The following is a 25,060-nucleotide window of genomic DNA, read 5'->3' on the forward strand; positions in this document are numbered from 1 at the left end:
CAGTAATCTAGAGGTTAGATGTTCTCATACGGATTAAAGTCGTAAATAACATAAAAAACAATAAAATTGTGGGGATGGGAATTGTGGAATTACACTGTCTTCAAAATTTAAGATAAAATTAATTCATCATGAATTCATCTCTTGTATAGTTATAGATGTTGAAATGTGTTATCACTTAGGGCTACCAACTTTCGACCAGGCGACCTAAATTTTTCGACAAAATTCATTAATTGATTCCATGAAATCATATATGTTTGTTTAGAGGTGCTTATATTCCTCTCTAATCTACCCTTATTCTGACTAGTAAAGCATATCTGAGGCAAGCGATAGCTAAAATACTCTTTAACCATTTATTACTTTTGATCATTGTCTTCTATGTGTAAGAGAGTACGTTTAACATTGTCATTTTCTGCCTAACAATTTTAAACTATCTGGACATTCTATAAAGATATTTATATCATATATTGAGCGGCCTGCTTGAATTCCTGGGCTACCTGCTCCTACTCTCATCTAAATATTTCAACAAGTTATCTTTTTCATTTTGTTTTAATACATTATTATGTATATTAGTCGCATAACCTATTTAGGCGCGTTTGTGAAAAGTTTACGATATTTCGCTGTACAAGTTACAAAGGAGCCCAATCAGAGATATCGTGGTTGCTGGCAATATGCATCGAAAAGAATATACATTATTCAGATGTCGATTCCTGAACTGCTAACATCCAACTGGTGACCACTCAATATTTATCATCAGGATCGATCAAGAAATAAGGAAAGGAAACTCGTTGAGGTACTTTGTTCTGAGAATTCTATATTGTACCGAAAATATAATATTGAATAAAGTCGTTAATAATACATTCTATGTAAAGTAACATAAAATTCAGTCATTTCTGAATTTCGTGCAATAATTCTAAAGTAGTTTTCTCTATTCTGATTGACTCATCCTCGTGCCATACTTTTATCATCATGACCCTATGGTTCAGTCAACTAAATAAAAAATTAGTATTTAGGTATGGGGGGGGGCGTACAAGCTGTCTATCGATCTGTAGCAATCTAAACTAGATCTGTATACTACTGATTTTTATACAAAGAACGAATTTATTTTCAATTTCTTTCTACCTAATTTAACTTCAGGCGGTGTAAAAAATACAAAGAATAAATTATCCTCATCTCATAATAATGATGTCACTGACAACAATCACAATGTTACTACTACTGCTACTCCTACTACAACTACTGGTAAATCTACTTTACGCTTATCATCCTCTGAACCGGATTTGACAATTACTATGAGAAATTATTCACGTCAACGTGGTGATATACGTGATTTAGATTGGTCAATAATTAATAATGATGGTAATAAAAATAATAAATCATCAAAGCACAAAACTGATAAACGATCCCGTGAACATTCATTAACTTCATTGAATCATCGAATTGGTTATTTACGTCATAAAAAACTGAAACAATCTAAAAGTCAATTGAAATCAACAAATGTTTTAAATGACAGTAAAATTAATGATATACACGGTAATAATAGTTTGTTAACTTTTGGTGAAGGTGAAGATAATGATAATTCAATATTGAAAGAAACAAAACCTTCTTCTAAACTTCATTTTCGGAAAAAAATTAAAAAAACATGGCGTGGAACATGTCGTTTAAATTCACATGAAAAACGAATTGTTAATGATTTATACTTATTTAGTGCTGATAATCTCCCTGAAAAAGTTGGTAAGTAGTCAGTTTAGTTTTTTGATTATTGATGTGTATATAATTCATAACAAATACCTGCAGACTTTTGCACAGTTTTATTTTACTCGGATTTCATTTCTGTATTGAACAAATTATTGTCGCCAATATCATTCATTCTCCAGTTAGTAACAACGCAGAACTTCGTACGTACGTACATCAGTTCGAGTTGCCACACCACATTAGCACAGAGATGCAGTTGTCGATTCAAATCCCATAGTGGTAGAGGTAGTAAGAGTATAAGCAGTAATCAGAAAGATTAGGATTTGAAGATGTTATTCAAGGAGTATAATAAAGTGAAAAAAATTTGGAAAGAAAATAATGGACACGAAGAATTCAGAAGATTAGAATTTGTGAGAAGACAAAGAGTGGATGCACCTGCGCCATTGCAAACGATTTTGAGCCATGTTATTCAGGGTCTCTAACCATCGGTTGCTATCATCTCGCGATCCCCAATCAGGTAGTCTACACCTACCAACATGGCACAGTCCACTTGTCAGTGACTTCATGGACTTGTGCCATGCTTTGGTCTGTCCACCCCTAGCTTTCTTCCAACCTACTCCTACACCATAAAACATCGCACGTCGATGCAGTCGGTGGTTGGGCATACGTAACACGTGTCCCAGCCATCTCAACTGATGAAGTTTCACTACTTCATCAATTGATTTGCCATCCTTACCTAGTATCCGTTTCCTAAAAACTGCGTTACTTACTCGATGGTCCCAAGATATACGAGCAATGTTTCGAAGACACCTATGGTCAAATACTAGTAACCTACGAATATCCTCTACTCTTACCGGCCATGTCTCACTGCCATAAAGTAGGACAGAACGAACTACTGCGCAGTAAACACGTCCTTTGGTTGACAGACAGATATTTCGCCTACGCCATAAATGACGCAAGTTGGCAAAAGCTAGTCAAGCCTTCTGTATCCGTGCTGAGATTTCGTCACACACCAGACCACAAGGGTTGATGAGACTTCCAAGATAAGTGAAGCGGTCGATACGCTCATCTACTCCACTTCCTATCATTAGTTCGGGTGTCGATGCAACCCAATCCTGAAGCAACATTTTACATTTCGAGGGAGAGAATCGCATGCCGAACATGCATGCATTGTTGCTTAGAATGGTCAGAAGACTCTGCATTTTGTCAGCGTCATCACCAAATAGACCTATGTCATCGGCATATTGTAAGAAAACAAGTGAATCTCCCGGTAGAAGTTCAACCCCTGGAAATCCAGATGAGGAAAGTGTCATCTCTAAAAGCACGTCAACAACAAAGTTAAACAAGAATGGAGAGAGTGGACAGCCCTGACCAACACCATTTGAGGTAGTCAATTCTGATGACAGTTCGCCGTACGCTCTCACTCTACCAGTTGTGTTCGAGTAGAGAGCCTTTAGAAGGTTAATGTACTTCTTTGGTACTCCTTTCAGTGACAAACACTGCCATAGAACCTCACGATCGACAGAGTCGAATGCTGTCTTAAGGTCGAGAAATACTACCATTGTGGGGCGTCTGAATATGTGTCTGTGTTCTAGAACCTGACGTAGTGTGAATATCTGATCTATACAACCACGTCCAGGTCGAAAACCAGCCTTGTTTTCTCTAATCTGTTCTTCACGAGCTTTAGTTAGGCGTCGAAGTATTAATGAAGCTAATATTTTTAACACTATATTAGTCACAAGAGGACTTTTGTCCTTTCTTATAGACTGGCACAATCAGTGATTGAGACCAATTAGATGGGATTACGTCCAGTTCCCGAATTCTACCTAAGACCTCAGTTAATCTCACTGCTAATACTGGACCACCATCCTTGAAAATCTCAGGAGTAAACTTGTCAGGGCCTGCTGCTCTCCCTCGCTTCAGATTTCCTATGGCTTTTTCAACTTCGTAAAGAGTAAATTTAAGCTAAACTCTTTCAGGGCATTTAAATTAAATTTCTCAGTGGAAATAAATCTGTCTCTATGCACACTACCAATCACGGCTCATTTTCTTATACTTTTAAATTATATCAGTTTGCAGGCCAATACCCGAGAATCTTAGTGGTAAGCGGTGATGTGTGTAGTGTCAATCAGCACACATCCAACAAAATGTTTCACCAATAACGTGTCGGAATATCGCGATACAATAAATTTATCGAATAACTGAATGGTACTATGATCTTCACAGGAATTGAAGTTCCTGCGTTTGATATCGTCATCGCATCGTGGGTACTTCACTTCTTTAAGAGATTCATACTAGGATATAACTAATCATAAATATGTGATCAATTTAAAATTATTAATTATAAGTGATTGTATCATTTGATTTACCTCTTCTAAATCATTGTTAATAGGATGATAACAGTCACCTTGGTCTATATACGTTTTGTCAACTGGTTGAAACTATTGATGGATAGTACTTGTAATTATGTGTCCTGCTTCTGTCCGGGCACCCGGGCAGTATCACATCCCACACACAAGTCAAGTGACTTGTGTGGCGCATATGTAATCATTGCCCTCTTGTACCAATATATATGTTCAAATTTAAAAAAATATTTTCGATTATTTTGCTACTTTCTTAGTGAAAATGTCGGCTTCAGAATAGAAAGAAAGAATGGCTAGATCCAACTAGTTAATCATAATCAACTTAGGATCTGGCACATATGTGCTTTAGCTCAAGTTTCTGTGCCACATTGGGGCGTTGAGATGAAATTAATAAGATGAATTGACAAAGGAGTAGAAGAAGGGATGAAAAAGTATCTATAAAAGACTACTAGAACTCGATAACTAGGGTGAGACGGAAAAGTGAATGCAACTGCGCCATTGTGATTGATTCAGAGCCATATTACTCGTCTCCAATCATTAATCATGAAAATCTTGTGGATCCCAACTAGGTACTGTGCACCTATCAACATGGCTTAGACCAAAAGTCAATGGTTTTGCAGGATGATTCCAAGTTTTAACTTTTCCTTTCCTAGCTTTACCTCCATCTATTCATACACCAGCTAGCATGGTGTGTCAGGATAAGAGGTGGTTAGATATACGCAACACATATTCTGGCTGTCTCAGTTAATAAATATTCAAAACCACTCCTAGTGATTGAAAACTAAGTTGCGTCCAACATCCACGTCATTCTAGATTATAACTGTTGTAACGGGTGACTGCAGGTTTTGATAAGCAGCGTTTATATCGATCGATTACAGTGGACACGTAAAACACGTAAGTGGACGACCTAGTGCCCTGATTGGCCCTGCTTCGCTGTCTGTCCCAACCAGTTGAGTCAAGAACACAAGTCACAGCCTCTGAGTTATGAATCATTGTATTTCAGACATACTCTATTTATATACTAACCAAACAAACCACATCGTACCATAAAGTAGAGAACAGCATTTACACAATATTTAACAAGTGAAATAAACATCGACCAATAGGAAATGTACATTTAAGGTCCAAGGCCACCATAGACTTAACACGATAATTATTGGTATATTTTTCCGACTATCCTAACAATAACTTATCACCAAGATTTTCAAGTCCTACGAAGATCACAAAACCATTTAGCCATTTTGTTGAAATCCCATGGTTCATATTTTCAACCAAAATCACTTTTTGACTAATTGCAACAGTCGTTCAGAAAGAGATATAACTAATTCACTCCCTGCTTGGCTGAACTTCAATTAGTTCCCCACTAGATCTTTAAAAATCCATCTAAAAACTAGGTGATCGTGAAAACATTATTGCTACTTAGTCGACTGGTTTAATCTATTTTGGAGACATTATTTTCTCATATCTATGCTTCAATATCACTTATTATGTGTTTCAAATAGCACAAAATACTCATCATGAACCCCATTGTTAGTAAGAACCAAACATATTCAATAAAGATAAGCATTCTCTGTTAGTATTTCTTGATATTTTTCTAGTCTTTATCTGTAAAATGAATTTTCCTATTCGGGATAGCTACATTTCGCGTCAATAATCAATCATTTAGTAGAATACAAAAGCTTATCAGATGTTTGTTTTTTAAGGCATACTTATATTCAATGCAATGGAATTTTGTTCAAATAGGTGTGAACGAAATCGAAATGTGTGAAGGACTCTTTATACATGTTTTTTAAGTCCTTAAGATACTTTCATCTTACTTCGTTTTTTATGTGTACATATCATGTCCCAGATATTGTTCCTGTTTTAATGAGTCTTACCAATATTCACAATTCACCAGAAATACTGGTTATAACATAGACTATATGTTATACAGGATTATAATTATAAAATAGTTTATTATGTATTTGATCCATTAAGATAAGTCCATCCATAATCTCTAACAAATCACGACTCTATTTCACCTTAAATATTAGTAACTCACCATATATATGGATTTATGTACTCTATGTCTTGACACAATGCCTCTGTGAGGGCTAGTGAAACTACTCGGCACCCTAACAAATGTTTGTATAGCTTGGTTTGAACTGACAGCCTACTCGTTGAAATACAGTTACTTTAGGCATTAAGCTCCTGCTCTATTTACATGGTACATTTTTGACTGACAGCTTTATACGTGTACGTAGTTTCTGATTTTCATTTTTATCACAAACATACAGTTTGTTTTTATTGTTCAGTAGCATTAATCTTATTTTTACCAAAATGGGAAATTTTTAGGATTTTTTTCGAAAGAGTGTTCAGATTACTTAACTGTGGCATTTTACCTTCTCAACAATCTCTCTGTTTAATCATTTTTACTCAGGTCCGAACATTTACTTATCTGTTAGTCCAACAACAAATAATCCCATACCAATGTTAGCTAATGTTGTTAGACGATCACCATTATCTAGTAAATACTATCCACAACCATTGAATTTATCAACAAATTTGTCATCTAGTCAACAGACGCAACTACAACAGCATCCACCTCATGATGATATTGAATGTTCTGCGTTGACATCACCTAATCATTTAAGATATCGTCAAGCTAGATGGGCCAGTGAAATAGCATTGAATAAACATACTAGTGGATTATTTAATATAGAACCTGGACTAGTCAATTCACTAAGTAAGTGGTGATTTTCAATTTGATGCAAGGGCTTTAGTACGTTTAGAGTTTTTCGGATGTCTTTTGTTTTGCAAAAGTGTTTAAATATAAGTTTTATCACAAAAATAAAGCCGAATTACGCTGCATTTGAAATCAGGTAACAATAGACTTGTACTTTATTCTGATATTTTCGTGTGAAGGGGTTCACAGCAATGTACATTCTGAATTTCATCGAAGAACAAACACAGGTTTGTTCCTCATTTCAAACCACTCAGCAATATAGAACTATTGTGGTGTATACTACTTATGTTGACAGATATAGTAGTATGTAACACCGATCGGTAATTGAATGCGTGCCAGAAGAAAATTGAGGAGATCCAATTAAGTTGAACAGAAAGCGAAGTTGAAAGCAATCGCAATAACAACAGAGTTGATAGACTTATGAAGCATGTAAAGGGTGAATGAAGATGTACAAATAATATATTTGATGTATGATTATCATATTTTACGAAAGGACTCTTTAATTTAGAATTAAACAATAAGTCGGTTATCTACACCTGAGTTCCAATTCACTAAACTATCTTCATACCATATTTATGGTGAATTATTGTGTTAAAATCTCGGAAACTGTGATGAGACAGCTGCTTTCAATAGTTTTCTAGTTGATATCTGTATCACTAAAACCATGCAAGTCTTTCCAAAAGAAAGTGGTGTGTGTGGGCTGTGATACTGCCCGGGTGCCCAAACCGAAGCAGGTGGTTTTCTTAGGGGGCCACACCCGAAGCTTTCGACCTAAAGACCTACTCCACAAGGCAGTGGAGCATCGTAAGGAGATGCAGTCCCATGGTAGCCAGTGACCAACGATTGGTTCATACGCCATTCGTGGTTTCAGGATACTGGAGCCCATGTACACCGTAGGTTTGGATTCAGGGTTTTCCAACTCCCCAAGGTGGACTCTCTGTATCCACCAATCCAGTTAAAGCACCGGACATTCGCTTTTTGTCCTCTCAATTTCGTAAACAACACCGGTGGCGTGAGAGGGCAGTGAGTAGGAATTCCCTGGCAGAGGCTATATACGCGTGGCCATGTGAGAGCATTTCGAGAGGGATAGCGGACTCTCCCCACTGTTGGCCGTACCAGGGAATTCGGGGGCATTATTCGTAATGTATACTTTTAATTCATTGGAAAATTTAACATAATGAATTTTAAGACTGATAAAAGGTATCCAGTTCCAGTGAGTGACGTATTGTACCGATTCATGATTTCCAAAGTATAATGAATAGTATTACCTTCATACTTTGGTTACATCAAACATGTCCATTTCTTAATTGCTTTTTCATACATCATTAAATAATCAACAATCAAATGCGTCATGTTACATATGAAAATCACCAAATGTTGGGAAAAAGTTAGAGACGGCCAAACCAAAACATGACATCAGATCATCAAGTCATTGACTGTTGAACTGAGCCGTATAGGTAGGTCCACATTACCTGATTGAATTCCCCATGATTGTCTTAACCAATGGTTAGCGAGGTTGACTGACAAGCCACAAATACATTTGATCTTTTTTTCCCCTTCAAATCTTGGTTTTTAAAATTAGATTATACATTCTGTCCCATGAATTCATTCTTCTCAAAACATATTGGTTGTGATTTAAGATCATATGATCTATTCCCTAGTCAGGAATGCGATTGTCCATTAAGTCACGTATGTGGTCAATAGGACCAGTGACCTTCTATTTTAGGAATGGCCTAACCGTTCAATAAACTACAATCAAGGCGTTAACACGTATTAGTCCTCAAACCTTTTATAACCCTGTGGCCATTTAGAAGACACAAATAGGAAGCAGATTAGTTATCAGTTGTGCTCGATTCATTCATTGCTCAAAGTGCATACATTAATGTATTTAAAATGACTGACTACACGACACACCAAACGAGGGATTACACGTTAAGCACAATCATACCATAAGTGGTAGGGGGGCGGAGCAAACAGTACATAATTAATTAGCAATAGCTCAGGTATATTAAAACGCTCAACAGAGGTTAATGGGTTTACTGAAATCTTACATTAAGAAGCATATAGAAATGAAACAATAATGTTGTCTACTAATCACACAAAAAATTATAAAAATAATAATAATCCGAAAAATGGTTCCGAATGTTCCGATTTTTCCAATATCCATCGCCGTATAACAATATTACATATGCCTAATGTTTTCTGCAGTCACTAATACCGTTACTCTTTCTACTACTCTATTATCTCGCTGTACTGAAAGTTGTGTAGCAACGTGAATAGATACACGTATGGCTGGCTAACTGAAACGTTGAGAAATGAAAATAGGTGTAAGAAAATGAAACTTCTTTCGTGCTATTTAAGTACATTGTGATGTCTCTTTTGATAATATGCAAATTCATTTAGACAGTATATTCATAACCCTATAAATCTTTTTAGTGTTTTTATCAACGAAAAAGTTTGCATTTTCATTTTACTGATTTCCATATGCTACTTAATTAACACTAGACTGATGAATTATCGCTACAGATTTATCTCCATGTTTGTTTGTATTTACATCATAGTCATACATCGTTCATTGTATATTCAGCTCATTAATTTGTTGAAGATTATGGTGATCGATTACGGTTTACGGTCACTTACATATTTAGTAGTTGAATTCATGAATCGACTCATGAATTCAACCATCAAAATTACTAAAAGATTCACAAAGTCCATTCTGATCATAATTACAACTTTATCAGCATCATTTAGAACACTGTAATCAATAGACAGAAACCCACTGTATATTTATCTTTGTATATTCATAAGGCTAAATTGAAAAAACGACTTTCACATTTTATTCGAAAATAACATTTTTACTGTATACATGTAGATAAAAGAGTGACTGTATATCATACAATCACCTTGACCTAAATTATGTGCCCAACATCCGAAGTTCAAACCATTAGTAATAAGTTAGTCAAAAATCATGTAAATCATTCTTCAGTGATGTTTGGGTATAATCGTCCATTATTACATATTGATTAAAGTATAGTAACGTCAATTGTTAATTACGGATCTATCGACTGGCCGTGATGATTTGTTTATTCTCGGTAGAGGTTTATGGTGTACAGTGTTGTATGATGCCGAACATGAGTGATTAAGATATCTTTTATTCCATATCGTTTTATTATTCAAATCACTATCGAACGAGTTTAAAACACTAACTTAAACCACACTAGAATCACGAACCGACTTAAACTAGACGAATATTGAAAACCTAGAAGCACTGGACAGCCGTTTCTCCAGAGTGGAGGACTCCCCAGCAGTGAGTATCTATGACCCCACAACCGGGAGTCGAGCCCAGAACATTCTGTTCCCGCCCACGAACCCTTAGCCTTTAGACCACTGAGCTGTAATCGAATACTGTACAAGTCTAACTTCGATCAATCCACTATATTGCTCTATCACGTTTCTATACTGACAATCGACTTAAACACTTTATTCTTATAGATCGTCTCACATTTTTCAAGATTCTTTTCATGGACAGTTAATTTACTAATATTTTAATTAATGCTATGAATTGCCTGTCTTCATTTTTAAAAGTAACATTGTTCATCTTTCATAACTACAATATGTAGTTTACATTGCTTATACTACTCATCACATGTCTAGCTTATTTTTGTTTGACTATAAATATCGACTCACGCTTAGTTAAATCGAGTTAGCTCACACGCCTTCGCCACTGCGCATCACTTCGTTTCGCTTCGCTCTCTCCGCTTCGTTTCCCTGACTGTCTGTTCAGACCAACAACTGTACGAAATATACGTATTCAAACCTCTTTTTCGTATTAGACTTATTTAATTCGGTTATTCACTAACGCGATTTAAGTCGATGATTATATACAAAGATTGACGGCATGCATTTTTCGATAGCAATCATCATGTGATATAACTGGAGTCAGATATTGAGCCACCAAAATGATCATCCTGACATGCGAACGTGACGCAATTTTCGATGATACGATCTTACTGGAGTCACATACACAAGTGCCACACGGAAAATCTATGTAATTTATTAAATAATTGAATAGGAGAATTATTCAACTCCATCTAGTTTTAAATTAGATTAGAAAATGTTGCTTATACATGGTCTTTGATACAACACACTAACTTATTTTTCATTTTCCCATCGTTATCTATGTATGATTTGAATCATTTATTTCATTTTCTTATCAATTTCTACATTAATAAAACAAAGATTGAATAATGACAGTTTCTTTGATTTGATTGTACGCTGAAAAAAATTGATTTGTTTACTTTTGTTCTGTTTAGTGATTTTATATTTAATATTTTTCTTGCAACTAGTAGTATCCTAGTAAGCCGTAGTATGTTTAATTTCTCCTTTTTATCTTTTTGGTTGGAAAGTATGTAATCTTCAAATACAACTTATATAAAAAGAAGTAAATATCAGTTCTGATAAATGACTGTTATATTAAATTATTCAATATGATCAGAAGGGGTTTTGTGGAGATTCTAGTAACTTCAATAGTTGAAATCATGAGTCAATTGAAGCTAGACCACCATGGAAAACCTGGAAGCATTGAACGGCCGTTTCGTCCTAGTATGGGACTTCATCCACGATCCCGCCCGCCACGAGATTCGGACCCAGGACCTATCAGTCTCTCGCGCGAGCACTTAACCATTAGACCACTGAGCCGGCATCCGACTTTTACTCATTGAATTTCACTATAAATTGTGTTTAGTTTCAAATATTCAATTCGTAAATTCGAATTATTTTAACTGATATACAATGAATTACCTTAGATATATTTCCAATTATACTGAGGTCATCATCAATAAAGCTTCCATTATTAAACTGGTCTCTTTGTCCTAATTAGTGGGACAGGGAGGAAGAGGAGCTGCGAAATATATGAAACGTGTCACTTTTACAAACATTTTAATTACGTGAAGAGGTTCATTTTGTGAATTTATTCTTGTTAAATTTACAAGTGAACAATTTCATGTTGATTAGTCTTCATTTATTTTGGAGAGTCCACGAATTTTTCCCGAAGCCTAGGAAATTTATTGTCCAATCAGCGTTGAATAAAAGCTTTCCAAAAACACCTAGTGAAATTAGAGGTTGCGTATCACGTTTTTGATTAGATTATTGCCCATACTGTATCTATAATGGCCTAGGAGACTAAGGTCAAATCTGACTCGATAAATACACTCGATTTTCTGTACATATCCAACCTTGAAGTGACGCACTTACATTTCACCCCTCGTCTCCATTATTTGAAGTGCAGAATTATGTCTTTATACGGTTTTGTAAAAAGCAAACAACTGACTTTGGTTTATACTGTGAGGGTCTGAACTTAAAACCTTGGGGTTTTCCTTAATTAAACACTTTATCTCTAGTTATTTGCAGTAGGCACTGATCATCCTGAACACAATCATTTAAACTCTATAGTTTTCTGATAGTATACTATAAAATAAAGTGTTTGGACTCATAAATGTTTATTAACACTCTGTTGTACAGTATAAATATCAATAGAGCTGAATGTTTCTTTTTTTACGTACATACTTTTATGGATTTGTCAATGGAATGTTTGAATTTTCATCGGAATATTACCTAGCTTATATATATATATATATATATATATATATATATATATATATATATATATATATATATATATATATATATATATATATATATATATAATTCCCTATCTTTTGACTATGAAATTTACTTTTCATTAGTTTGACAAAAGTACTTGAATTAAATCAGCTGAGAAATGGACTCTTAGTGGGATAGTACTAGGGTTACATTAAACTCCTCTATAAATTCCCAGAACCCGTTATCAGTAGTAAAAGAAAGAAAATACTATGTAGCACATATCCACCTCTTCAGTTGTCGATATTTCACATAAAGAACAATCAAGGAAAGATTCGTACGAGTCTATGTCACTTATCATTATATTTATTGTATCGTTCAATACAGTCATATAGCAGTTGGTCAGTACAGAATCATGTTCATTCTAAGAAAAAAACCACTACAGAGAGAAATATCTGTATAATATGTATAACGTACAGCTGAACTCATATTCATTGTAATTTAACAAATTCGAAGTTTTCTTGTATACAGTGAAATATTAACCGTCGGCGAGATTATGTGAATTTCAATAGTTCCTCGTAGATATTAAAATAAACTATATATATATATATATATATATATATATATATGCACTGGTCAATCAATTATATTTTACTCTTCTGTATTTTATTCATTCTCTTTCCTTCTTTTCAAAATTTATTTGTCATTGTGTTGTTTTTTGTTCACTAGATTAAAACCAAGCAAAAATCTCATTAATAATGGTCATTTTCATTTATTGAAAAAAGGACTGGTTCTTTTGTTTAAAATTTAACTAAGAAATCTATCAGATTGAAATGATAAATATTCTCTTTGTTATATTACTGTTTTACCCACTTTTGTTTAAATTACCGTTTTAAATGATCATAGTCCAGTGTTAAGACTAAATGTCATTAAAAAAATGATTTTCATTTATTGAGTTGCATGTTGTTTATATTGTGAATAGTTACTGTTAGTGGAATCTGGACCTTTTAAGATTAAGAGTGAATGCATTTGCTACGTTGTAACAGATTATGAGTCATATAATCTCTAACTGTTGATCAAGATAATCGGATGGACCCTAACCCAGTCGTTTGAACTTGTCAAAATATCTAAGTTCATGAGTTAATGACTTCATAGATTTATCTCAAGTTTTGCTTTGACTGCACTTCGCTTTTTTCCATACTTCTACATCACCTAAAACTGTTCATTGAGGTAGGCTGTGGCTGGGTATACATAATAATACATGTCCCAGTTACCTCATTTCATAAAGATTCGCTACTTTGTCTACCGATTTACCATCCTTTTTAGTACCCTTGGTCACTCGATGGCGCCATACATATAAAAAACAATGCATCAAAAGGATCTATGTTTAAATAGTAGTAGACTACAAATGCCCTCTATTTTTAAGAATCCCGCCTCACAGCTATAAACTAGAGCAAAAGACATTGCTACTCAATATGTTCATCCTTTAATTTTTAGATGAATATCCCATCTATGCCACAAGTGATACAAGAGTCAAGAGATTTTTCAGAGATCTCGTCAGACACTAACCTATCAGGACTGATAAAACTTTTAAGATAGGCGCCCAAATGCATTGATATAGACCAGTCTTAAAACTGCCTTTTTAAATTGAAAAGGAAAGGAATGAACTACACACAGTCGCCTTCAGCTTGTAATTTTTAGACTATAGTGTCAAATCCATCTAAGGAATCTACGTGACAGCAACAATTGATCAAATACAATCTTGAATATCAGCGAAATAATACGCACCCTATAAAAAAATAGTAAATACATCATGTTGCATGTTTAAACTCTAACCTATAACTTCGATTTTCTTTTTAACTTCAACTGGCGGTTTTCATTTGGACAAACTATAATCAAGTAATGTGTACCTAGAAATTATTTTTTATGATTGAAAACCTTGGGAAAAAACATTTAAAATTTGGAAATATATCTAGAGTGAAAATGTTGCCATATGAATTCATTTGTGATTTCTTCTGCAGTCGTGATTTGTTGGTGAAATAAACAAATCTAATAACTGTTGATGATCAATAGACACTGAAGATTGTTTTTTTCTTTATGTGGTCAAGTGCAAGGTGTTTTTCTTTCGTTTGTAGAAAAAAAATAATCCTATTATTTAGGTCAACGTGAATGTGTAGATCATATAACCAATCTTTTAGTTGTAAATTGTAGAATTTTTGGCGAGACTATAATTTGTTGACGATCTTTGAGCGATGCTAAAGTGACCATGAGAATGTCCACCGACTAACCAGGACTAAATTAAGGTTATAATCCGGTGTCAGGAATCAGAATTATGATTTACAGTTGAGGGTTAGGTTTATGAATTAGATTTAGGGTTTTCGTCACGAACTGATACCAGCTATAATCCCAAAACGCTATTTAGCAAAATGTATAAATGAATTTCGCGCCAAAATCTAAGACTTGTTATTTTATGTCTGATTGGTTCGTCCAAGAAGGGCTAAACGCCTTGTGTAACACACTTAGGAAGAACGGATACCCCAAATGTATAATCACGAAGGTTAGAATAGGAGACTTACAAACAGTGAATAAGAAATCTATGTTCATGCGCCTACAATTCAGAGCGGTTACTGCTAGCAAAATATTAATTCAGAGATTACACAACAATCCATATATCATTCGACGCCGGAGAACTATGATTAATGTTTTCTACGCGCCCATTGATGACACCAAAGCTAAAAGATGAATTATCTAGAATGACCGCCTCATTTTACACTTATCAGTCCGACTGCTCTTGCAGAGCAGGTTATATTGATCGAACTTCCAGGAATTTACATTTTCGTCTCCGTGAACGCCTCCTAGCGTGGCTAAGCAAAGGTCTAGTGAAGAAAGTGAACAGCTCGATATTGGCTCATTTAGTGCAAATTAGTCAGAGTGCCATTATAAACCATTCCTTTTCAATTATTTATCGGGTCAGTAATTTTTTACCGAAGCCTGTCAAACTCAGAGTCCTTCAAACGTCTAAAGCACTAGCTATCCAAATTAAGAAACCGGAGCTATATGTACAAAAAAATATCTTAAACCGCTTCTTTTTCGCTGGCCAACCTGGAGGACAATTATTCAATAGTAATCTTAGCTACTGAATGACCTATTTTGACTGATGTACTTACAACCTTTCTTAGTCAAATGTAATTGTATCTGTCACCTTTATTCACTTATCTTTGTATTATTATTACTAGTTTAACATCATTATTAATCTCTCGAATACATGATTTATTTGCTTCGCATTCACCCTATTTTATTATGGCGTTGTGACGTGAAATCTCTTTTTGTATACTGAAAACATACAACTTTTGAACTTTTAGGTTATGATCTTTGTATGTATTTTTCACTAGAGATCTTCACGTATACAGTGAACAGTTTTCCTTCAAATGTATGAGGTCTAGATCCATCAACTGACCTTTTTATTTTTATAAGATTACTTATATTTGGTAGTGACACTATTTAAATCATACTGTGGTTAATTGGTGCTTACTTTGGCAACAACAAATGTATACTATTTTATCGATGTATTTATCTCATTGTATCAACATTTGGTGCTTGGACTTCTATATTCATTTCATCTCAGCAAACTTAATAACACAAACAAAGTACCTTATTTTATTTTATTTGAACACATGAATATTGGTACAGAAGAGCGCCAATATATATGCGCCACACAAAACAATGAGAATTCGAAGAGAAATAAAAAAAAACTAAGGAGCGCAAAAGAGAAAGAGAACAATAACGAAGAGAATGGTGTAAGGTAGTGTGGTAGTAACGAGGGAACGGAAAGGTACAATCAGAAGAAATCTTTCAGGTAAGGGAGACACAACCACTTTTTATGAAGAAAGTAAAAGAAGGTTACAGCAGGATCGCCACTGGCTTCTATTCTGAGCCATATCTGATAACGTCTCTAGCCACTGTGTAGCACCATCTCTCGGACCCCAACCAGGGAGCCGTGAAGGACCGACAGAAGCCAGTCCTTTGCAGCTTTCTTTCATACCACGACACCATGTCATGCACTGACCACCTCTCCGCTTCTTCCAACCAGTCCCAGAGTCGGCAAATAATGCACGACGTGGAATTCTCTGGGACGACATTCGTAGAACATGTCCAAGCCACCGAAGTCGGTGTTTCAAGATGGTGACATCAATTGAATTATCATCTCTGTGCCCGAACAGACGATGCCGAACCTCTGCATTACTGACATGGTGTTGCCACTGAATGTCAGCAATCCTTCGGAGACAGCGATGATCGAACACAGAGAGTCGTCTAACGTCCTCAACTCGGAGAGACCAGGTTTCACAAGCATAGAGCAAAACTGCTCTCACCGACGAGTTGTAGATCCGACCTTTGGCAGCCAGACTAACATCACGAAGGCGCCAAAGGTGGCCCAGATTGGCATAAGCCTCTCTGGCTTTCACTATTCGTGCATTGATCTCATCACTCGCAGCCCCACCAGCACTTATGCAGCTACCCAGATACACGAACTTCTCGACTACGTCTATCTGCTCACCATCCAAGGTGAGTACAGGATTGGAATCCTGCCAGTCTTGTAGAAGTACTTTGCACTTGGAAGGTGCAAAGCACATACCATACCTACGGACACTGATTGCCAACTGATTAAGTGCGGATTGCATGGCTTGGGCATTATCGCACAGTAAGACAATATAATCCGCATACTCAAGGTCGAGAATTCTTTCTCCAGGCGACAGATCCAAACCACCATTACTTACACTCATCAGAGCTGTTTCCAGAATGTCATCGATGGCAAAGTTGAAGAGGAATGGTGAGATTGGGCAACCCTGACTAACCCCACTGCTCGAATGGAACAATGGAGAAAGGTGGTTGTATGCCCTCACTCTGCCTGAGGTGTTTTTAAATAGGGCTTTCAGGATGTTAATAAACTTCTCAGGCACACCCTTCTTCAATAGACAATCCCAGAGAACAGTTCTGTCCAACGAATCGAAGGCAGCCCTGATGTCAAGAAACACTACGATTGTTGGCCTTTGATAGGTATGGCGGTGTTCTAACATTTGGCGGAGGGTGAAGATATTATCAATACATCCTCGACCAGAACGAAACCCAGCCTGCTCCTCGCGAGTCAATCTTTCTCGGGTTTTGAACAACCTACGAAGTATGACGGAAGCCAATAGCTTGGACGCAATCGGAAGTAGACTTATCTCCCGATAGTTGTTACAGGAACGACGTGAACCCTTTTTAAAGATAGGGACAACTATCGACTCATTCCATGACGTTGGTACACTCTCTAGTTCCCAAACCTTTGTAAACAACGTCGTCAATTCCTTAGTCAGAAAGTCACCACCATCTTTAAAAAGAGCTGGAGGTAAGTCATCTGGGCCAGGTGATTCGTAACGCTTCAAGAGTTGGAGTTCCTTGCGGACTTCCTCCTCGTTTGGTGGGTCAGTCGTCACCGGCCATGGAGGGCAGGACAGTCTGACCGATGTTGCCGGAGCAGCAGGCCAGTTGAACTGCCCTTCGAAAAATTCTGCTCATCGTCCAAGACGTCGATGGATGTTAGTGATTGGCTTCCCATCATCCTCGCAGATTGTTTCACTCACACCAGACTTCATGTTGCCAGTGGCTCGGATGAGTTGGAAGAGCTTCCGGTAGTTACCAGATGCAGCTGCTGCTTCCAGCTCATAAGCACGCTTCGACCACCAGGCTTCTCGGTCCTTACGCAAGCTTTGCCCAATTTCCTTACGTAACATCCTTCGTTTATGGTCAAACTCACGGTCACTCGGAGTAGACCGACGGGCTTCAATGAGTTGTAAGGAACCTGCAGAAACCCAGTGCTTATAAGCGGGACGTTTCGCAAACCCACAACTGACTGTTCCCGCCATTTTCATGGCGTCATGCAATTGCAACCAATGCTCATCTATACTTTTCGGTGGAGTGGTAGCTAGCCTAGAGGCTAGCTCGGTTCGATACTTACTTGTAACAGAAGTTGCAACCAGCTTGCTGATATCGATCCGTTGATGGCGGTCACTTCATTGTCCACTGAAAAGTAAGGTAAGATTGGCGCAGACCAAGGCATGGTCAGAGTCCAGATAGGTACTCCAAAAGGAGCGGCAGTCTTGTACACAACCACGCCAGCGGTAGCTGATCGCGATGTGATCAATCTGAGTCCAGGCTTGGGATGCAGAGGGAGGACGCCAGGTGGCACATCGGCGATGACTGTGCCGAAAGTTAGTGCTAGCCAGAAACAGGTTGTGGTCTGTGCAAAGTTGCAGTAGACGGTCCCCGTTATCTGACCTGCGACCAACGAGTCTCCATCGGCCACCTAAACGACTCTCTTCTGTGCCTAAACGCCCGACCTGAGCATTCAAGTCTCCGGCTAGTACTACAGTATCTGTCGAACGCACTTTCTGGAGAAGAACAGATAACTGGTGGTAAAACTCATCCTTGGTTGCATCCGGGCTGTAATCTGTCGGGGCATAGGCGGAGATGACGAAAAGACATCGTTTCTCACGCCGATTTCTTCTCACTTTGATGGAACTTTCTAATCTAACAGCACATAACCGACTGTTAATGGGGATCCAATCGATTAGTGCTGCCTCAGCTCTAGCGGTTAGTGCGACACCAACGCCAGCAAGACCAGCCGAAGATGCCACAGGGTCCCCGGATAAGCGCACGTAAAACAAGCTTTTCGAAGCGACAGATGAAGATCGAATTTGTAGTACTTCGCTAGAGTCTTGAATACGGGTCTCGGATAGACAACAAACATCAATATTAAGACTTTCCAAAGACATGGCCAGCCCTATCTGTTGTCCGACCTGCATAAGTGTGCGAACGTTGAAGGCAGCCAGTTTGAATGGTGCACGTGGTTTCAGAAAAACTGCTTCAGTTCTCGTATTCGGTGGTAACATACAATTTTCAACCGGACAGTGACACGAGAACGTTTAGATACAGTCGAATTTCCACCAAGGACGAGCCGCTGTATGAGTATAAAAGAGGGTGAATAGTGTGGAAAATAATAATAATAATAATAATAATAATAATAATAATAATAATAATGACAATAATAGTAATAATAATAATAGTATTAATAATGACAATAATTGTAATGATAATAATTTGAATCAATTGATTGTTTTTCGAAGTGAGAAAAGTAATTTCCATAGACATAAAGAGTTCATCATTTGTGTGTGGGCTGTGATACTGCCCGGATGCCCAAACCGAAGCAAGTGATTTTCTTAGGGGGCCACACCCCGAGCCTTTGACCTAAAGGTCTAATCCACAAGGCAGTGGAGCATCGTAAGGAGATGCAGTCCCATGGTAGCCGGTGACCAACAGTTGGTTCATACACCATTTGTTCCCGCAGGATACTGGAGCCCATGTGCACCATTGGTTTGTGATCCGGTTAAAGCGTCGGACATTCGCTTTTCGTCCTCTCATTTTCGTAAACAACACCCCCGCCACGAGAAGGCAATGAGTAGGACTTCCTTGGCAGAGGCTGTATACGCGCGGCCGTGTGAGAGTATTTCGAGAGGGAGAGCGGACTCTCCCCACTGTTGGCCGTACCAGGGCATTCGGGGGCTAAAGTACCTATCAGTAAATATGTACCGATACGCCCATTTCTTAGCAGTAACACCCACCATGTTTAGTTATTCATTTAAATACCTGATAAACTATTAGTTCACATAAACGTAAATCTCTTATTTGTCTAGTATGATTCAATAGCTTCGAATTTGAAGAAACGCCAACAAACAATAGCAGAATTGTATTTATTCAACCCAGAATTCGTTATCAAGTCGGTATTATTTAAATAATTATCCAGTTTCAAAACCGTTAATACGTTGTGATTTTATCATTTGAGAAATAGTGAAATTAGATTATCATTAGCAGTGGAATGGAGGACGAGCGTTTTGTCTCATTTAGGACTCTTCATTTAGTTGTATCTGTGTCCCTTTGTTGATTCTCACAGAGATGAAATATCCATTGTTAAAGTTCAATAAATGTTTGGTACTTACGTTCCTCAGTTTGAAGTTTTTGATTTATTCAGTTGCTCCGCCTGATTTCCTCTGATCATTTAACATTGGAATAAAATGTACTATGTAAAACTAGTGTTCTTCTCTGACTACATCTTGAAATCACAGAATCTTATTGTTATATACCCTGATGACGGCCAACTTATTCAGTCAGCACCTTTTTCTGTACTGAGTTCAACAAGAAGCTTCAGTAAGAAAATAGGATCATTAAGCTTTCAAAAATAATCAGCCGTATTATGTAAGAAATATTCTACTGAGGACTGCTCTCTATATCTTCTTTGAAGTAGAATTACTGTGGCATTTTTACCTGTAATATACATCTTTAATCTCAACAACTCAATTCTTGTTCATCTGGTTAGAAAAACATCCGTTTGATCAGTGATAGTTTAAATAACTAAAGTAGAAAGTGCCATATTTAATTTATGATAATAGACTCTAAATTTTATAGCTACTAGTCTCATCTACATAATTTATTTATTTTAACACATAGATATTGGTACAAGGAGGTGCCAAACAAATATGCGCCACACAAATCTCATTCGATGTGTGAGGGCTGTGATACTGCCCGGGTGCCCAAACCGAAGCAGGTGATTTTCTTAGGGGGCCACTCCCCGAGCCTTCGACCTGAAGGTCTAATCCACAAGGCAGTGGAGCATCGTAAGGAGATGCAGTCCCATGGAAGCCGGTGACCAACAATTGGTTCATACACCATTTGTTCCCGCAGGATACTGGAGCCCATGTGCACCATTGGTTTGTGATCCGGTTAGAGCGTCGGACATTCGCTTTTCGTCCTCTCATTTTCGTAAACAACACCCCCGCCACGAGAAGGCAGTGAGTAGGACTTTCCTGGCAGAGGCTATATACGCGTGGCCATATGAGAGTATTTCGAGAGGGAGAGCGGACTCTCCCCACTGTTGGCCGTACCAGGGCATTTGTGGGCACATCTACATAATAAAGTATGTTGTGCTAAGTGGCATAAGATAAAGTTTTAAGGATCTGGAAGAGTTGATGGAAATGTGAAAATCTGGTTGATACTTTTAATGGTGTTGCGTTCTCTAGGCTAAATAGTTTAATCGTGAACGTGTAATTATCTGTCTGAACAATATTATTGGAAAGATTAGTTCGAAAATAAGTAAGTGTTTTAATATTAATATTACAAACAATCTAATCAGATCATTTCACTTTTTTTCACTCTATTGACTTTTTTATATTATATTTAAGGTTTCCTTGGAACTATGCTAAATACTGCTGCACCGCGTGATGGTTATACGACTTATAATGAAGCGATTGCTTCAGTTTACTCTTATCCTTGGTTTCATTTCATTTATGCCTTGGCCACTTTATATTTAATGACTCAATTGACTAATTGGTACAAGTAAGTTTACCCTTTTATTCATTATTTTACGTTTGCGTTTTGATAAATGAGAGTGTGACTGTTTAAACCTGTACTAGTAACATGGCTCAGCCTATTTTAATTCACCGAGGATAATTAGGATTTTATTAATCAAATTTCATGTTGTGTTTTAGTATTCAGATGTTAGACATTAAAAACACGAAGTTCAGCTAAGGGATCTCTTTACAACGGGTTTATTATCAAACTGAGGACATATGAGGAATAAATTAACACGATGATGTAATAGAAAGGCTATAATTCTAGATTGTATAGTGTAGATAATAACAATAAAAGATCGTGTATGTAGAAATTAAAAGCCTTGTAAAAGTAATAAGTTGACAATGGATTATTATGTGAATGGAATAAAGTAATTAAATTGTTTTTGTTGCAATAATTAAAGGTAATAGAAGATTTAAAGGAACTGAAGTGATATCAAAAACAGTTATGAATAAAATCATGGTGATATTTTCAAATGCGAAATAAAACAGTGACAATAATCTTAGTTTAAGACAATAGTAAAGATAAGGATAAGACGTATTCCATTTTTACACACAGTTCTGGCTTCATTTCATGAATGGCAATTACTGTGGATGGTTTAAGAAGATGAGTACAAAGAAATCTAGGGAGATTTGGACGAATTGTATAAACAACTTTAAAATCAATCTGTGAATCAGTTGAGTGGTTGGCATCGATTGAATCTACAGGACTGAAACTTCTAACTGCTTTCCTCTCATCCTTGTAAAACCATACTGGAACATGCCCTCGTATCCGAGTTGTAAGCAGGCTCTGGCTACAACCTATATACGTCACGCCATAAGAGCAGGTGAACTGGTAGATGCACATAGAGGCGACCAAAAGAGAAAGCTTATCCTTTGGGGAGATGGAAATCCAGGTTATACTTCTCTATGAAGCTGCTTGGATAACCGTTCGCAGATATTATGCAATTAATATTACAAGTCGTGTTGAAAGATTTCAACTTAAAATCAGGCTAATCATGAACAATTAACGTAGATTTCCTGAATTCGACAGATCATATGGAATACTGGAATGATATTTGTCGATGTCTAAAGCAATTAAAACTACGGAAAACTGAGCAAGCTGTTAATCGAAAAATCAATTTAAAATCAAGTTAGGATGTAAGATTCTGAAACAAGTTGAGATTTTTACTGACAAATTACGGAAAATTTAAATACAATAATTACATACTACCTTCTATTAATTACTCATGATTACGTGACTCCAAAGTATTTTATAAATACTATGCCAATACTACTCATCTTTATTGAAAAACTACATGAGATTACGTCTACTTAATTCCGTAAATTGGATTCAAATTTACTGTTTACCTCAAGTTATGATGTTCTACTGACGCCAATTAGAACGATGATTTAATTGATTAAAGTGATAGAGTTTTGATGTATTTGTTTAAATCGTGCTCCGTTTGTTTTTAGGCAACCGTATAGCATCATTCACTTACAATCGACTGATTGATGATTGAATAGAGAACAATATTGTGTTTATCTAATCCTTTAGTCCTAATTAAATTCTACCAATCAATTTGTAATCTGGTCATTAGTCTGAGATTTTATGTAGGTGGAGGTAGTCAGCAGTAAACCTTTCTTGGCCTAAGTTTTGTACTAGCTAGCACTCACCTTCAGTCTTGGGAGTACTGATGGTTCCTGTGGGATTCGAACCCGTATCACTCAGCCTCACTGTTTGTAAAGTCATCGCTGAGCTATTTGGGTTCCCAGTGATGATTTTAAAACTGTAGAAAGTAGAGCGAATCATAATGTTGTTTACAGTGTTATTTTTTTATATTTTATGTTTCTAAAAACAATTAGTCCACAAATTTCACGTGTCGATACTTTATCAGAATCATGGGCAAATATGTGGATGAAACTGGCATCTAGTTGGTTAGCTTTAATATTGTATGCATGGACTATAGCTTGTCCACGACTGTGTATTGGTCGAAAACTTGGTGCAGTTCCGTTTACACCGCGTACACCACGTGCTAAAGTCTCACAAACTATGCCAATTGTTTAGTATGTTTGTGTGGGAGAGAGAAAGAGTTTGGAAGCTGACCTATCCAATTTCTGTGTAGAGATTATTCTTCTCTAAACGAAAGATTATCTTCTGTGATATTTTTGGTGTTTTTTCTACCAACATATGTCATGAAGTGAATACAATGAAAAGACAAAATTAACATTTACCTTTACAAGTATTATGACATCATATATGTATCTCAAAGATCGCATTTTTCACAAAATATTGCATAAGTTCTTTATGCGTTTCCATTGAGAAAGATCCTTCTGTCAACAATATATATAGAACGACATGAAACTCATATTTAAAAGTTTATTGATGGAATAATGTACCCTTTGCTTTGTTTATATTTAACTGTGTTTTAAAAAAGTTCACTTCACTTTGACGAATTATAAATAATAATAAAATCCAAACTATAATTGTTTGAATCTTTTAATACAAATAATATAAAGAACAGATCTAATTCCAATCTTTTGTAAGACATTTTCATTAAAGAAAAGTGGACGAACCTGATTACAGTAGGGTTAATTATGATGTCCGATTCATCAGATAATCCTCCCCGAAGTTCATTAAATTCAAAAGACTGTCTTGACTTACAATAATTATATATGCCGTATTTGTTGTTGGTCAATAGGTTACTGGTCAGATAGACGTAAATTGAACTCGTAATTAGTAAACTCTATCATCACATGGGCAATATAAAGAAGTTCTCATTCATAATAAGATGTATTTACACTTTGATGACGACATTAACTGAAAATATACATTCGGTTTGTAGGTATCAGTGTCAAGGTTGGACTTGGTAGTTTCAAATAAATTGAGCATTGGGTAGAAAGTCAAAATTGTATTTCTGACTTAATGTAAGCCACTTCTTCAGAGTAAATAAATTAACACACGTTTAAATAGGTATCATTACCAAGGTTTGATTTGATAATTTCGAATAAATTGAGCATTGGGTAGATTGTTATAAATTAATATATTTGTACTATCCCAATGTGTAGAAAAATGAGATTTTCTGACGTTTCGTGACTTAGTGTAAGCCACTTCTTCAGAGAATAAATAAACAAATGAAAATTAATCCAAGTCTAAATAGTACAACGGAACAATAAGAATATTATGTGATCGACCAAAAAGCAGGTCTGAATAAATCAATGTCATACTATTTAAACTTGGATTAGTTTTAATTTGATTATTT

The 25,060-nt window shown here is 36.4% G+C and overlaps 1 protein-coding gene across 2 annotated transcripts in view; it reads left to right on the top strand.

Annotated features, from left to right (window-relative positions):
- Positions 1-24,683, top strand: part of SERINC5_1 (Serine incorporator 5) — a 69,886-nt gene extending 45,203 nt beyond the window's left edge. Inside the window, exons 12-15 of one of the 2 annotated variants that reach the window (XM_051215674.1) lie at positions 1,135-1,731; positions 6,475-6,780; positions 21,651-21,804; positions 23,664-24,683. In XM_051215674.1, coding sequence (XP_051066205.1) covers positions 1,135-1,731; positions 6,475-6,780; positions 21,651-21,804; positions 23,664-23,865 — 1,259 coding nt within the window. In that variant the 3' untranslated portion in view covers positions 23,866-24,683. Of the gene's footprint in view, positions 1-1,134; positions 1,732-6,474; positions 6,781-21,650 lie in introns of both variants that reach the window. The other variant, XM_051215675.1, reaches the window with a different exon arrangement.
- The last annotated feature ends 377 nt before the right edge of the window (positions 24,684-25,060 follow it).

Source organism: Schistosoma haematobium, chromosome 4, assembly GCF_000699445.3.
Source record: "Schistosoma haematobium chromosome 4, whole genome shotgun sequence".
NCBI classification, from domain to species: Eukaryota; Metazoa; Platyhelminthes; class Trematoda; order Strigeidida; family Schistosomatidae; genus Schistosoma; species Schistosoma haematobium.